General features: G+C 48.9%; 2 protein-coding genes across 11 annotated transcripts; one reads left to right on the plus strand and one right to left on the minus strand.

Annotated features, from left to right (window-relative positions):
- Positions 1-855: 855 nt before the first annotated feature.
- Positions 856-10,141, minus strand: TSSK4 (testis specific serine kinase 4). Of its 7 annotated transcripts, none has more exons than XM_042252938.2 (6): positions 9,454-10,141; positions 4,972-5,192; positions 4,740-4,834; positions 2,595-2,809; positions 1,802-2,183; positions 856-1,145 (listed from the first exon to the last, which is right to left on the minus strand). In XM_042252938.2, exons 3-6 carry the CDS (start codon positions 4,776-4,778, stop codon positions 963-965), a joined length of 819 nt encoding a protein of 272 aa, XP_042108872.1. In that variant the 5' UTR covers positions 4,779-4,834; positions 4,972-5,192; positions 9,454-10,141; the 3' UTR covers positions 856-962. The 7 variants fall into 7 exon arrangements, with proteins under 7 accessions (XP_042108872.1, XP_060274915.1, XP_012036328.1 ...); XM_060418932.1 differs by having other exon boundaries at positions 3,133-4,834; XM_012180938.5 differs by having other exon boundaries at positions 3,133-5,176.
- Positions 10,142-10,171: 30 nt separating this feature from the next.
- On the plus strand, positions 10,172-15,713 carry TM9SF1 (transmembrane 9 superfamily member 1). Of its 4 annotated transcripts, none has more exons than XM_042252917.1 (6): positions 10,172-10,278; positions 10,800-11,176; positions 11,914-12,532; positions 12,815-13,000; positions 14,203-14,476; positions 15,043-15,713. In XM_042252917.1, exons 2-6 carry the CDS (start codon positions 10,832-10,834, stop codon positions 15,434-15,436), a joined length of 1,818 nt encoding a protein of 605 aa, XP_042108851.1. In that variant the 5' UTR covers positions 10,172-10,278; positions 10,800-10,831; the 3' UTR covers positions 15,437-15,713. The 4 variants fall into 4 exon arrangements, with proteins under 4 accessions (XP_042108851.1, XP_042108852.1, XP_012036323.1 ...); XM_042252918.1 differs by having other exon boundaries at positions 10,815-11,176; XM_012180933.5 differs by lacking the exon at positions 10,172-10,278 and adding an exon at positions 10,387-10,510.
- Positions 15,714-15,977: the final 264 nt, after the last annotated feature.

Consider the following 15,977-nt stretch of genomic DNA (forward strand, 5'->3'; position numbering starts at 1 on the left):
ACTCATCTGGTTCTTGGAGCTTCGTTTCAAGAAATGAGTGACAGTGAGAGTGAGAAAGGGGAGCTGTAGCGTAGAACAAACGGAGCTTCCAGTACCTTAACCTGGTGTGCTCCGGGCAGGTATTGTTCCATCTCTCAAGCTGGTTTGTCCTAGGGTTGCCTAGTGCTGAGGGTAAGGAAACTGCCGTCTAGTATTATCCCAGAATCATGTGGAGCCGCCCCTAAGTCTTCCCTCATCCGTTTTCACCCAACTGTGCCACTGCAAAGAGAGCCGCATGATTTTACTACCCATATTCCTTTTACTAAGCCCGTTCACAGATAGGAGAAATACATAGATAACGGAGCAAATAGGTTTGCTTTCTCCAGAACACACAGTGAATAGGCTTGGTTTGAAACTGTTACTTCCATGTGTAGGAACAATGATGAGGGACCGTAACTACCGGGACTGTTTCAGTGGTAGTTAACATGGCGTATGGAGGAGGAAGGAACCAAAATATTGCCCACCTCCTGATACTGGTTTCTAAAAGAATGAACAACGCTGTCCCTTTGGACTATAGACAAACAGAGCAACCAGGGTAGAGCAAGTTCTGCCCCACTACTTGAACATTTGGAGGCCTGGAGATACACAGCAGCGAGCATGTCCTCAGCCAGAATAGTGAAGCGGCTCCAAAGCAGGTGTTCCTCCCATCACACCCAGCCCACCTTCAGAGCCACAGAAGAGCTAATTGTAAATTACAATCTAGACTTAACTGGTGTCAGAATGACTGGTTACAGGCTCTGGGCGGAAATCCACCTCTCACCCTCAGTACTGGTCCCTGCTAAGGGTCCCCTGAGGAAAGAATGTGACTACAGCTAATGAAACTAAAACAGAATGAGATTTATTTATTTTTGGTATAAAAGATTTTTATCCCCAGACCCTCCTGCTTTGCTCCTCTTTCAACCCCCCTCCCCCCTCTGCCACTTTCAGGTACTGATTTCCAAGGACTGGTGACGATTAGTGGTGCTGGGGGGCTGGCACATGGCCTCGAGTAGCCTGATCTCATGGGTGGGTTGCTCAGGCTGGAACTTCAGCACCCAGGGATCCTTGATGATGTCCAGGATGGTGGCACGCTTGGTGGCTTGGCGTAGCGTCTGGAGGATCAGGTTCTAGGGCAGGGGAGAGAGAGGTCTTGGCTGAGCTGGCCCCCTACTGTGCCACACAGGCAATGAGCAGCTGGACCTAAGGAAGAAGCAGGATAGCCCATCACACCACTCTGGTGAAAGGGAGTATGGCCCTGACTTTACCCTTAAAAGCCTCCTGTCTTCTGGCCTAGAGATAGAGACTGCTGCTGCTAAGTCGCTTCAGTCGTGTCCGACTCTGTGCGACCCCATAGAAGGCAGCCCACCAGGCTCCTCTGTCCCTTGGATTCTCCAGGCAAAAACACTGGAGTGGGTTGCCATTTCCTTCTCCAATGCAGGAAAGTGAAAAGTGAAAATGAAGTCGCTCAGTCATGTCCGACTCTTAGCGACCCCATGGACTGCAGCCTACCAGGCTCCTCTGCCCATGGGTTTTTCCAGGCAAGAGTACTGGAGTGGGTTGCCATTTCCTTCTCCAAGAGATAGAGACTAAAACCTGCTTATCATTCATCCCAGGTGCAAGCCCAGGGGTTGGCCCTTTAAGCCCTCCCTGCCATTCTAGGGCAGAGAGTGGGCGTGAGATGGCCCTGGTGGCGAGGAGCCTTCCCCTGGATCAGGAGGTCTAGGTTGGGTATTCCTTCCCTATGGGGCACCCAAGGCTTCAGCCCTCGTAGGGGAGCCAGCACCTTGCACTCCTGGGAGATGGCATAGTTAGGTGGAAAAGTGACCTCCTTCTGAGTCTCTTTCAGCAGCTTCTTGAGATTGGTGTCATCAAAGGGTAAACGGGCAACCACCAGAGTGTAGAGGATGACGCCCATGCTCCAGGTGTCAGACAGGAAGGGGTTGTAGGGCAAGCCTAGCAAGATCTCCGGGCAGGCATAAGCAAAGCTGCCACAGTAGGTCTGGCTGAGGTGGCTGAAGCAATTCACTTGGCGGTAAGAAGGGCTATTCCGCACAGACTGGTTAGAAGGCACCATCTTGGCGAAGCCAAAGTCCGATATCTTCACATTCTCCCGCTTGTCCAGCAGCAGGTTCTCCAACTTTAAGTCCCTACCAGCAGCAGAAAGGCTGGGGGTCAGGAGAGGGCTTAGTATTAGACTGGGAGCTGAAGGGCCAGGGGTCAGAGGCTAGAAATGAGGACAGGCAAAGGGAGAGAGATGCCAATATGAGGACACAGGGCAGAGAGGAAGGAAAGCCAGGGAGTTGTGAGCAGAACCCAAAGGGGAGAGGATGGCCACTAAGGACTACTGGGAGCTTACCATCACTTTTCATAAAGTGCTCTGCTCACAGGGGGCACTTAATATATGTTCTTAAAAAAAAAAAATGTTCTTGATGAGACGATTAAAGTGGATGAATGGGCCTAGATATTCAGGAAGGAGATCAAGGAGGGGAGGGTGAGGGAAAGGGGGCAGAAAGTAGGAGACATGCATAAAACCCCCTGGAGCCCAAAGGCCCCAGTCTGAGTGGCAGCGCCCTCACCGGTGCACGATGCCTTTGCTGTGCAGGTAGGCGATGCCCAGGGTCAGCTGGGAGAACCACTTTCCAGCAAGGGGCTCAGAGCAGGCCCCGTAGCGCTGGATCCACTCAAGAACGTCACCACCCTGAGCCAGCTCCAGAATGATGTAGACCCGGGATGTGGTCTCGATGGCCTGATAGAAGTTGATGAGATACTTGTGCCGCAGGACCTTCATCACCTGGCTCCAGAAGAGGGACCCATCAAACCCAGGCAGGGAGCTGTGCTCCAGCCCTCCTCCTCTCCCACTGCTGCTTTTTTAGAACTCTGCAACAGAATCAAACCCCAGAGGGCTGGTGGCCTATGGACAAACCTTGTGTTTTGTACTCTTACTTTTGGAGTGTCTGAAGGTGAGGTGGGAAGAAACTTAAATTTTCCTAGCTGCCTAGTGAGTCATTCAGTTGTGGTTTAGTGGTTTCTGGCTCCACCCCCTCCTAACTGTACCCCTTTTGCGAACCATTAAGTATCTTGCTATCAGTGCCCTCTTCTAGACCCCTTTCCAACCTGTATCTCACGGGGCAGGAACTTGTTAAGATAGTCCTCAGACGCCTTCTTCTTCGAGATGATCTTGACAGCCACCATGACCTTCTGCTTGGTGTAGTAAGCCTCATACACTGTCCCATAGGAGCCATTGCCAATGACTTTGCCCACTTCATAACCATACTCCTCCATGACAGAGCGGTAGGCTGAGGTGGGTGGTGCTTCCACGTCTCCCTTCCCCATGGTGTTGGGCTTGTTGAGTGCAGAGAGCTTTGCTACTTAAAAGCCTCCTGTCTGCCTAGAAAGCCAACACCTTAAGCTGCTGTAGGCTAGGGTACCAAAGTGAAGTTAAAGTCTCCAAAAGCTTGCCTATGCAGTCACACAGGTCTGGGATGCTGGGCTCAGCTCTCCACTAGGAACTTGGAAGGGGAAGAAGGGAGAAGCAATTATTTTTGTCTACACTGGCTGGTGTTACTTCTTTCTCCTCTTGGTTACGGAACTCCCCAAGGTCCCATGTTCTGCACACATCATAATTCACCTTCTATCCACCACTGGCCACAAGGCTTGAGAGGAAATGCAGTTTCATTGCTGGAAATTATCCCTTTGTAATCGGGTGAGACTCATTCCATGGATCTGGTCCTTTCAACCAGTCATGTTTATTGAGTACCTGCTATGTGCCAGGCAGTGTGTGGCATCCTGGAAGAAAATTACCAGTCAGACCAATAGAGACCCTATGCTACTAGTGTTTATAATCCAGCATGAGAAACACCTGAGTGTGAGAATATTACAGAGAATGGTAAGGTATTGTAGAAGCATGTTCTAAGGAATCTAAAATATTCTTTTTGTGGAGGTGGCTTTTCTTTTTTAACAGATTGAGCTGGACTGACTTGGATAGTTCATCTGGTGACATCTCAACTAGGCTGGTTTGTTTCTGCATAAGTGAAGTGAAGTGAAAGTCGCTCAGTCGTGCCCTACTCTTTGTGACCCCATGGACTATACAGTCCATGGAATTCTCCAGGCCAGGATACTGGAGTGGGTAGTCTTTCCCTTCTTCAGGGGATCTTCCCAACCCAAACCCAGGTCTCCCGCATTGCAGGCAGATTCTTTACCAGCTGAGCCACAAGGAAAGCCCAAGAATACTGGAGTGGGTAGCCTATCTCTTCAGGGATCTCCCCAACCCAGGAATCGAACTGGGGTCTCCTGCATTGCAGGCGGATTCTTTACCAACTGAGCTATGCATATCATGTCATTATTCAGTAGATTAGCTCAAGTTGCCTTACATAGTTTGCACTGAATTCCAAGTGAAAAAAAAAAAACAGAAGCTGCATGACCAATTGAGGCCTAGGCTCCAAAAAAAAAAATCACTTCCATAACTTTATATGAATAAAGACAGGTACAAGGATCACTTGGATGTATGGGGTGGGGCTGGAGATGCCTCTTAACCTTGAAATGCACACTTATCTTGCCTTCCATGACCCTGGACTCCAGTTTTCCTTACATCCAGCCAGCCATTCCCCAGGATTCAGTGGAGCCTCTCCCACCATCCATCCCTGTAACAGAACCTTATTTCTGTTATTTCTCCCTCTAGTCCTAATAGAAATAAGTTTCTGTTACAAGCCTTATTTCCTGACCTTAACATCCTTCCTAAGGATCTCATCAAGACCCCTCATTTCTTCACTGATGACTCCAGCAAGCCTTCTGCTCCTCTCCCGTTGGTGTGTTCACCCTGAAATCCAGGGAATAAATCTGATTTTGTTCCCACAATTCAGTGCCTCCCCATTCTCCTTAGGATCAACTTGAAATTCTTTTATGTGACTTCAAATTTGACCCCACTTGCCTCTCCAGTTTTCTGTTGTAACATACGTGCAATGTTCCAGCCAAACAACTGCTTCTCCGTTCTGGCAGACTGTGGCTCTCTCCAGGGCTTAGCTGATGCGCTGTTTCAGGGAAGCCTTTACTGGATGCTCAGGACCAGATCAGACGCCCCTCCCTCCTGAGCGCTCCCGTGGCTCCAATGCTTTTTCTAATGCAGCGCCTGTGATTTTTCTTGCTTGCCTCTCCCACTAGGCTGTAAGGAAGGTCAGCTGATGAGAGAAGGGGCATGAAGTCAAAGATCTGAGAAGAAAGGCTTGTGGAGAATGGGAGAGAGCTGACTGGGAAAATGGACACCGGGCAGCACTGACGGTCCCACTATCGGAAAACCCAGCTTATGGACTCAATCCTAACACAGTGTAGTGTTGATTCTTTTAGCATCCTGGATATTGGTGCTCGAACATTAACAGACAAGCTGACCCAAGATTAAGATTTCACTTGGCAGCTGCAGTGAAAGGATAATGGGAGATAATCAAGAACTCAGGCAAGAAGGTGGCTAAAGACCTAAGTTGTGTGGGTTAGGAAGACAAGCGAGAAAAAGGCCACAGGGCAGAGGGAGGGGTTGCAGGTCTCTGTGAAATGAAACGAGGCTGGTGGGAAAGACAGAGGAAGAGAGGTTATCTAGGTTTAAGATGGGGGGGCGGCGGTGGGGATGGCACACGAGGAATAACACACACAAGGGAAGAATCAAATTTCTTTTATCTTCCATCCTCCAAAACAAAACTTTCAACACATTATGCCATAGGCTACTGGTAAATTCTCATTTATTGACAACCCTGCTGGCTACTGGTAAATTCTCATTTATTGACAACCCTGCTGGCTACTGGTAAATTCTCATTTATTGACAATCCTGCTGGCAGGGTGGCTGAAAGTCCTGTTGGAGTCAGATCTACATCCTCAGTCTATCAACACGAGCAGCTGTCCAGGACACACCACGGTAAGGAGGCTCACCCAGCCCTGCCTGTCTTCTGCTCCCCTGGACAGGCAGCTTGGTGGCACCTCTGTTCTTATCATGTACAGTAGGTAAATCAGTTCATGCAAGGAATGTGTATTAAGCTGCCTCAGTCGCTCAGTCATGTCTGACTCTTTGCGAACCCATGACTGCAGCACTCCAGGCTTCCCTGTCCATCACCAACTCCCAGAGCTTGCTCAAACTCATGTGCATTGAGTCGGTGATCCATCTCATCCTCTGTCAGCCCCTTCTCCTCCTGCCTTCAATCTTTTCCAGCATCAGGGTCTTTTCTAATGAGTCAGCTTTTCACATCAGGTGGCCAAAGTATTGGAGCTTCAGCTTCAGCATCAGTCCTTCCAAAGAATATTCAGGACTGATTTCCTTTAGGATTCACTGGTTTGATCTTGCTGTCCAAGGGACTCTCAAGAGCCTTCTCCAACACCACAGTTCAGAAGAATCTATTCTTGGTGCTCAGCTTTCTTTATGGTCCAACTCTCACATCCATACATGATTACTGGAAAACCATAGCTTTGACTAGATGGACCTTTGTTGGCAAAGTAATGCCTCTGCTTTTTAATAGGCTATCTAGGTTTGTCATAGCTTTTCTTCCAAGGAGCAAGCATCTTTTAATTTCATGGCTGCAGTCACCATCTGTAGTGATTTGGGAGCCCAAGATAATAAAGTCTGTCACTGTTTCCATTAAGTTGCCTACTGTATACAAAAACACTGCTAGGTTGTGCTTGCTAAGGATTTATCCTTTGCTAAGGATACCAAAATGGATAAATTATAATCCCCCTGTGAGGAGTTAGCAATTACCAAGGGAGACTGACACATAAGAAGTTAATGAAATAGTACAGTGAGATAAAGTTCTATAAACAAAGTCTGAAAGGAGACGCAAGAAGGTGGCATTTGTACTGTTCAAAAGAAAGTTAAGCAGGGAATGGTGGATTGAACAGTATAGGCAGAAGGAACTATATGAAGCTTGCAGGCCTGAGAAAATAAGACATTCAAGATTTCAATTTAAATACAGGATAAGGTTCCAGAGGGGAATGTACCTGCAGAAGTAATTTAGATCCAGGTCTGAGAGGCCTAATATGCCAAGTTTTTTTTTTTCTCTGTCCTATGTACTTAGGGTTAAATTTTGGTATGCATCAAAATCAGAGCTTGTTAAAAAATACTGATGCCCAGTAATGTCCTCCCCAAGATCCTGATTTGGGAGGAGACCCAGGTATCTCTGTTTATAATAAGTTTCTAGCTGAACCTGATGCATACTGAGATTTAAGAACTGTTGTTGCAAACTAGTGAATTTACTTTTTTTTTGTCGCACTTCGAGGCATGTGGGATCCTAGTTCCCCAACCATGTTCCAGGCATTGGAAGCAAGAAGTCTCAACCACTGGACTGCCAGGGAAGTCCCAAACTAGTGAATTTAACAAAAATAAGCAGACTCACAGATTAAAAAAACAAACGAGTGGTTACCAGTGAGGAGGGAGAGAGGGACAATATAGAGGTGGGGGAATGGGAGATACAAATTACTGCGTGTAAGATACACTCAAGGACGTACAACATGGGGAATACAGATAATATTCTGTAATAACTAAATGGAAAGAAAGCTTTAAAAATCGTATTAAATTTTTTTAAAAAAAGAATCACTGTTGCTGGAAATAGGACATCTTTAAGATTAAAAAAAGAAAAAAAACTTGCAGCAACAGTGTGGAAAATAGATACAAAGGGAGAGATGACCAAGAGAAAAGCAAGGTGGCTGTCAACTTAGTTGAGGGGATAGGGCCAGCACCAAAGCAGGACGGAAAGTAGTTTGGAAGATACTCGAGAGAAAAGCAGAGGAATCCTGGTGGCACTGATCTTATTGTGGGTGAGGAGGGAGTGACTGTTAACTGTGAAAGAGGCCCAGGTTTAGAGACCAGGAGGTTGTCACATAGAAGATTATTCCAAAGCCACTCTACGTGACTTTTCTAATTACAAAACTCACTGTCTAAAAATCTCAACCCCTACATCCTGGAACCTCACCTCCTCCTGCAAGGAGGGAGGGAGTAAATGAAGGACTTCTCAAGCCAGAAGTCACTTAACACTTTCCACTTTCTTTACTCGAGTAAAAGGAACCTTAAGTTGTTCCCAAGCGGCCAAAAATAGTCACCGACCCTAGGTCTGATCTCCATAGGAACTTCCCTAATGACCAGATCCCTTGACAGAATAAACTTTTCTAGAATAATCTGCAATACAAAATTAAAAGATGCTCAAACACATACCAAGAACTTCCAGATGTTCAAGCTGAATTTAGAAAAGGCAGAGGAACCAGAGATCAAATTGCCAACATCTGCTGGATCATAGAAAAAGCAAGAGAATTCCAGAAGAACATCTACTTCTTGCTTCATTGACTACTCTAAAGCCTTTGACTGTGTGGATCACAACAAACTGTAGAAAATTCTTCAAGAGATGGGAATACCAGACCACCTTACCTGCCTCCTGAGAAGACTATGTAGGTCAGAAGCAACAGTTAGAATTGGACATGGAACAACAGACTGGTTCCAAACTGGGAAAGGAGTACAAGGCTGTATATTGTCACCCTTCTTATTTACCTTATATGCAGAGTACTTCATGCGAAATGCCAGGCTGGATGAAACTCATGCTGGAATCAAGATTGTCGGGAGAAATATCAATAACCTCAGATATGCAGATAACACCATCCTTATGTCAGAAAGCGAAAAGGACTAAAGAGCCTTTTGATGAAGGTGAAAGAATAGAATGAAAAAGCTGGCTTAAAACTCAACATTCAAAAACTAAGATCTTGGCATTCAGTCCCATCACTATGGCAAATAGATGGGGAAACAATGGAAAAGTGACAGACTTTATTTTCTTGGGCTCCAAAATCACTGCAGATTGTGTCTGCAGCCATGAAATTAAAAGATGCTTGCTCCTTGGAAGAAAAGTTATGACCAACCTAGATAGCATATTCAAAAGCAGAGACATTAGTTTGCCAACAAAGGCCCGTCTAGTCAAAGCTATGGTTTTTCTAGTAGTCATGTATGGATGTGAGAGTGGACATAAAGAAGGCTGAGCACGGAAGAACTGATGCTTTGGAACTGTGGTGTTGGAGAAGACTCTTGAGAGTCCCTTGGACAGCAAGGAAATCAAGCCAGTCAATCCTGAGGGATATCAATCCTGATAACTCATTGGAAGGACTGATGCTGAAGCTGAAGCTCCAATACTTTGGCCACTTGATGAGAAGGGCTGACTGATTAGAAAAGACCTTGATGCTGGGAAAGACTGAAGGCAGGAGGAGAAGGGGCCGACAGAGGATGAGATGGTTGGATGGCATCACTGACGCAATGGACATGAGTTTGCGTAAGCTGCAGTAGACGGTTAAGGACAGGGAAGCCTGGTGTGCTGCAGTCCATGGGTTCGCAAAGAGTCATACACGACTGAGCGACTAAACTACAACAAACACATACACACAGGTAAATAAAAATAAAAACATCGATCAAGGCATGTTAAGATGCTTTACCTGCAATTAATAATAAGCGTCAGGCTGCCCAACTCACGGGGTAAAAAACTCGATCTCTTTGCCTGCCTCTGCACCAGACCTGGCCCAGGCCTGCCTATTGTCGGACACAGGACGGTCACTATACAGTCAAGGAGGCCTCCAGTACAGCCTCGGGAAGATACTTTTATTTACGTATTTGGTTTTTGGCAAGAGGCCATTTATGACTGTTGGCAGAGCAGCCGTGAGGTGAGATCCGACTCTAGGGCCGTTGTACGGGCTGTGTCCTCGCTGTCCTAGCACAGCAACGCCCAAAGCCTCATCCTCGTCCTCGGTGGGAACCTTGAACCGCCTCTCGGGACTCGACCTGAGCGCTCGGCGGCGAGTCCCGTTGGTTCAGCCGGCAAACGCTTCGGGCATCCACTAGGCGTGGGCTAGCTGCCCCCGGGATCCGGACGGTCACTAGGTGCGCGCGGCGGGTACTGCTCTTAGGCGTCCAACCCCAAAATTCCTGAGGAGAGGGGACCGGACTGTCGGCGATTCTTATCCAAAAAAAGGTGTTTGTGTCCTCGTAGCGAGGTCTCAACCGCAACCCCTCCGCGGGGAACAGGACAGCGTAGCAGCGGCTTCAGCCGGGGGCGTGGCTCGCTCCAAGCTCCAGGACAGGAGTTTTCCGCGGGGCTGAGGTCCCCGCGGGCGAAGGCGGAAAGGGAAAGATTGACGTGTCCCGAGCTGCCCTTTCGATTGCCCGGAGGGCCCCGCGTCGGGCGACGCACTAGCGGAGAGTCGCTGGGTCTGCAGAGGTGGGCCGAGCCTCCAGCCGTAGAAAGTTCCTCCGGCAGCACTGAGGTGAGCCGAGCGCGACGTTTTGCGGTGCGGCCGCAGCCGCTGTGATCAGGCACCGCGGCGGCCAGCCCCGTGGAGGTCGGTCCTCAAGTCCTCTCCAGGCACCCCGCTAGCGCGCCGCTCTGGGGGAGACCCCGGCCGGAGCGCAAGAGCGGCTACGGGGCCGCAGAGGCCTCCTCGGCCAGCCCTTCCCGCGTGGAGAGCACCCCAGGGCTGCAGCGGGAAGGTGCCGGAGGTGCGGGGCCGTGTGGCGTTGCCATGGAAATGGGCTGGTGGGGCTCGCGGGGAGGTCCCAGGCAGGCGGGCTGCTAGAGGGGGGACCCCAGGTTCAGAGGACTACAAGAGCAGAGGCGGAACCTAGTGTTCGGGCTAGAGAGACTTGGTGTGGTGTGGCGGTGGGGTCGGAGGGTGGTGGCCTCCCGAGGGATGGGAGGAAAGGCCAAGGGGAGGAATTAGAGCCATCGGCTTCAGTTCGAAGAACCTGACCTGGGGCGTCATTTGATCCCTGGTTCCCATAACTGCAGGACTCCCTCAAACAGGTTCCGCTGCCTTAAGGATGACAGTCCTAGGGCACCCTCGAAGTTGGAGCTGCCGGTGGTGGCCGCTCCTGCTGCTGCTGCTGCTCACAGGCCGTGAGCCGGGGGTGGAAGCTGTGACACACTACAAGGCCGGCGACCCCGTCATTCTGTATGTCAACAAAGTGGGACCTTACCATAATCCTCAGGAGACTTACCACTACTATCAGCTTCCAGTCTGCTGCCCTGAGAAGATACGCCACAAAAGCCTCAGCCTGGGCGAAGTGCTGGATGGGGACCGAATGGCAGAGTCTCTGTACGAGATCCGCTTTCGGGAGAATGTGGAGAAGAGAGTTCTGTGCCACATGCAGCTCAGTTCCGCACAGGTCAGCCTCTCCACAGTGACTGGGACTCAGCCCACCCTCCCAGGACCTTGAGTTTATGGTTTTCAAAGCACCTGTATGGAAATGATCTGATTTGATTCTAACTACAACTTTATGTGACAGGCAGGACAGTTGGTTGATACAAAAACATCCTTGCTCAGAAGTAACTTTTTTCGAGACTACATAGATGGTGGATTGCAGAGTTGATATGAGAGCCCAGGGCTCCTGACTCGAAGCTTCTCTGTTGGTCGTAAGGTCCCAACTCCTACGTAGTCATTTTTTTCCATTCCTACCTCTCAGCTATGTTAACTGGTTCCTTTACACTCTGTTTTGCCTGTCATGCTGTTTTCTTCAGCGATTCCTATCTTAGGGCATTTTCCCTTGGTCTACTCTAGGCCTTCCTACACCTTCTCCCTCTCCTTCTAGGCCTTCATCCTGACAAATCATACTTGTCCATTTAGGAGAATCACAACATACTAGGGTCTGATCCAGTGGCTCTCAGCAGAGGGGTTTTGTCTCTCAAGGGACATTTGGCGATGTCTGGAGATATTTTTGATTGTTGGGATTGGGGGATGCTGCTGACGTTTAGTGAGAAGCTAGGGATGGAGCATCTTACAGTGCGCAGCGCCCCAACAACAAAGAAGCCTCTAGCCCAAAATGTCATTAGTGCTGAGGCTGAGATCCTGCTCTAATCCATTGCTTGGGGAGGCCTTGTCTGACTCCTGACTTGCTCTCTGTAGGTGGAACAGCTACGCCAGGCCATTGAGGAACTATATTACTTTGAATTTGTGGTGGACGACTTGCCAATCCGTGGCTTTGTGGGCTACATGGAGGAGAGTGGCTTCCTGCCTCACAGCCACAAGATAGGACTCTGGACCCATTTGGACTTCCACCTAGAATTCCATGGAGATCGAATTATATTTGCCAATGTCTCAGTGCGGGACGTCAAGCCCCACAGTTTAGATGGGCTACGACCTGATGAGTTCCTAGGCCTTACCCACACCTACAGCGTGCGCTGGTCTGAGACGTCAGTTGAGCGTCGCAGTGACAGGCGCCGTGGTGATGATGGTTTCTTTCCCCGAACACTGGAAATCCATTGGTTGTCCATCATCAATTCCATGGTGCTTGTGTTTTTACTGGTGGGTTTTGTGGCTGTTATTCTCATGCGTGTGCTTCGAAATGACCTGGCTCGGTACAACTTGGATGAAGAGACAACCTCTGCAGGTTCTGGTGATGACTTTGACCAAAGTGACAATGGCTGGAAAATTATCCATACAGATGTCTTCCGCTTCCCTCCATACCGTGGTCTGCTCTGTGCTGTGCTTGGTGTGGGTGCCCAGTTCCTGGCCCTTGGCACTGGTGAGGTGATAACAGTTAATCAGGGATTTCTCTCAAGGGGTAGCACTAAGTAGGTGGTTTGTTCAGAAAAAGATCTGCAGATCTTTTCTGTCCAAGGTGAGGGGCAGACCTAAGGGGTGGTGGGATGGCTCTAGCAAGGATGCATATATTCTGTTGTGGGTTTTCTGGACAACAGAACTGGGGGATATTGGAAGCCCTGGGTCTGGGAGAAAGGGGGCTGGCTGATCTCTCTGAAGTGGGATAAGTGAGATCTAACACAGGCTTTCCACTACCACCCTGCAGGCATTATTGTCATGGCGCTGTTGGGCATGTTCAACGTGCACCGTCACGGGGCTATTAATTCAGCAGCCATCTTGTTGTATGCCCTGACTTGCTGCATCTCTGGCTACGTGTCCAGCCACTTCTACCGGCAGATTGGAGGCGAGCGCTGGGTGTGGAACATCATTCTCACCACCAGTCTCTTCTCTGGTATGACTGCCTGTTTCCTGGTGGGCCAATTTAGGAACTTAGAACACATTGTGGAACCTGAGTTAGAGTCCAAGTAAGATTTAAGGGAATGAAAATAGGCAAAAAAAAAACCCACTAAAAAAAACATTCAAAAGACAAAAGTGCATTTTTTTCCATAGTTAAAAATGATTAAGCCTTTAAAATGTTCTGCTGCCCCACTGCTAAGTCGCTTCAGTCGTGTCTGACTCTGTGTGACCCCATAGATGGCAGCCCACCAGGCTCCTCTGTCCCTGGGATTCTCCAGGCAAGAACACTGGAGTGGGTTGCCATTTCCCCCTCCATTGCATGAAAGTGAAAAGTGAAGGTGAAGTCGCTCATTCGTGTCCGACTCAGCGACCCCTTGGACTGCAGCCCACCAGGCTCCTCCATGGGATTTTCCAGGCAAGAGTACTGGAGTGGGGTGCCATTGCTTTCTCCGTTAAAATGTTCTAAGCAGCATGATAAGCACTTGACATGCCTTCATCTCATTTAATCCTCATTACTGACTTTATGAAGTTGGTACTATTGTTCCCATTTTACAGATGAGGAACTTGAGCTTAAGGCTGGTTGGGTAACTTGCCTGAGATTATACTTCTAAAAAGCAGTGAATCAGGTTTCATAACTAGGCAATCAAATTCTAGAGCCTGTATTCTCAACCATTCCACTGAAATAACGTTTTTGAATTTATCTTTTGATACTCCCTTTCTTTTTCCCGAAGCTTTTTTAATTTGGAAGTGGGCTACCCTACTCCAGCCTTTCAAGCCAGCTTGTCCTTTCAAAGACAGTAATTTGCATTCTGAACCTTTTGTGTTTCCAAATGAAGTGTCTGATTTCTGTTCCATCACATTTACATTTGAACCAAGGCTTTCTGAAAACAGGGCCTTAATTCAAAGGAATGTCTCATGCTAGGAGTCAACCAGTGCCATGGCAGGATAAGTCCTTGGAGGCAGGTGGATTTGTGTCATTCTTAGATCATTGTGTAACGCGCTTGCCTTGATCCTTAATGATAATGGGTAGAGGAGGGAGTGTTGGTAAGCCAGGGAGCAAAGAACGAGACATGAAGGGGTGGAGTCAGCCTGGGAGCAGGATGTTTCACTCCTCACCCCTTTAGGTCCAGTGTGATTGGTGCTCCCAGGGATGTAGCTCCTAGTGCTGACCCTCCCTCTGGGGGCCCATCCCTGCAGTGCCTTTCTTCCTGACGTGGAGTGTGGTGAACTCCGTGCATTGGGCCAATGGCTCAACACAGGCTCTGCCAGCCACTACCATCCTTCTGCTTCTAACGGTTTGGCTGCTGGTGGGCTTTCCCCTCACTGTCATTGGAGGCATCTTCGGGAAGAACAACGCTAGCCCCTTTGATGCACCTTGTCGCACCAAGAACATCGCCCGGGAAATCCCGCCCCAGCCCTGGTACAAGTCTACGCTCGTCCACATGACTGTTGGTGGCTTCCTACCTTTCAGGTATCCTCCCTTTATTCTGTGGCCATCACTCTCAGGATCCTGACATTAACTTTCCCCTTTCCTACTCACCAGTACCCTAACCCAATGTCAGTGATGGTCCCTGGTTCAGCTGTACAATTAAGAGATCACTAAGTGGTTCCTCCTTTCTCCAAGCAGGAGAATCAGTTCAAATATGAGGGTGTCTAATTTGAAAAGCTCTCCAGAGACATTGCTCCTTTCACTGTCTTCCTAGTTTCTGACCTTAGTGACACCATGTGGGGCTTAAAACCCATTTGATTGCTCATTCAGTTTGTTGAGTACCTTTTCATGCCAGGCAAATGCAGTGCAAAACAGAACAGACAAAATCTGTTCTCAAACTACCAAAGATGTTCTTGAAATGAGAGCAGCTAATCATAGGTTAAAAACAATCCCCATCAAGCCAGGAACTCCAGGGCAAGAAGTGGAGAGGGCCCACTTTCCACAGTGAGCCGCTAACACGGAGGGGTGGTGCTGGATTTTGGCCTGGCTGCTGCGCTGGCAAAGCACCCGGTCCTCTAAATGCTGTCTACCGTCTCTTCTCTTCACAGTGCCATCTCTGTGGAGCTGTACTACATCTTTGCCACAGTATGGGGTCGGGAGCAGTACACTTTGTACGGCATCCTCTTCTTCGTCTTCGCCATCCTGTTGAGTGTGGGGGCTTGCATCTCCATCGCACTCACCTACTTCCAGCTGTCTGGAGAGGATCACCGCTGGTGGTGGCGCTCTGTGCTGAGTGTTGGCTCCACTGGGCTCTTCATCTTCCTCTACTCGGTGTTCTACTATGCCCGTCGCTCCAACATGTCAGGGACGGTACAGACAGTAGAGTTCTTTGGCTACTCCTTACTCACTGGATACGTCTTCTTCCTCATGCTGGGCACCATCTCCTTTTTTTCTTCCCTAAAGTTCATCCGCTATATCTATGTTAACCTCAAGATGGACTGAGTTTTGGGTGGCAAAACCATTGCTCTTTCCCTTTCTTCATGCTGCCCCCCCCCCATTCATTGGTCTCTTACCAACATCTCTTCGATTGAGTGACTGACTTGTGTGGTGGTTTTGTTGCCTTCCCCTTTGCCCTTTGGGTCTCCCTTCACCAGAGAGGGCCTGGAAATTATAAATCTCTATTATTATAAGGAGTATATATTTGAATTTTTTAAGTTGCTTTTAGTTTTGGGCCTGATTTTTCTTTTTACAATACCAAAATAAAATTTATTAAGAAAAAGGTTTGGTCTGGATATAGGAACTCATGCCCTGCCGTTAAGGGCAATGTTCCCTAGGAAGCCGGGTCGGCCGCGAAATGCACGGAACTGGAATTCTCCGCGGAGCTTGGGAACTGTCCGCTGGGGGAACTTATATTACCAGGGCCCTGTTTCCGCGGCTCACCGGGCGCTCGGCCCAACGGAAGTGGTGGAGCCCGAACTCCGCTAGAAGCGAGTTGAATCACCCTGGTGACGGGAGGGGCGCGGAGCAACGCCCTTTCCGCCGG

The sequence above is a fragment of the Ovis aries genome, chromosome 7, assembly GCF_016772045.2.
Source record: "Ovis aries strain OAR_USU_Benz2616 breed Rambouillet chromosome 7, ARS-UI_Ramb_v3.0, whole genome shotgun sequence".
Taxonomy (NCBI): Eukaryota; Metazoa; Chordata; class Mammalia; order Artiodactyla; family Bovidae; genus Ovis; species Ovis aries.

What these genes read in the sequence shown, in the direction of transcription:
- TSSK4 (XM_012180938.5), bottom strand. Translation starts at nt 3,351, where the DNA reads ATGGGGAAGGGAGACGTGGAAGCACCACCCACCTCAGCCTACCGCTCT. An exon ending in AGCAAAGGCATCGTGCACCG is followed by an intron (nt 2,184 to 2,594) that starts GTGAGGGCGCTG and finishes CCTGACCCCCAG; the next exon opens with CCTTTCTGCTGCTGGTAGGG. An exon ending in CCATCTCCCAGGAGTGCAAG is followed by an intron (nt 1,146 to 1,801) that starts GTGCTGGCTCCC and finishes CCCCTGCCCTAG; the next exon opens with AACCTGATCCTCCAGACGCT.
- TM9SF1 (XM_042252917.1), top strand. Translation starts at nt 10,832, where the DNA reads ATGACAGTCCTAGGGCACCCTCGAAGTTGGAGCTGCCGGTGGTGGCCG. An exon ending in TGCAGCTCAGTTCCGCACAG is followed by an intron (nt 11,177 to 11,913) that starts GTCAGCCTCTCC and finishes TGCTCTCTGTAG; the next exon opens with GTGGAACAGCTACGCCAGGC. An exon ending in GTTCCTGGCCCTTGGCACTG is followed by an intron (nt 12,533 to 12,814) that starts GTGAGGTGATAA and finishes ACCACCCTGCAG; the next exon opens with GCATTATTGTCATGGCGCTG.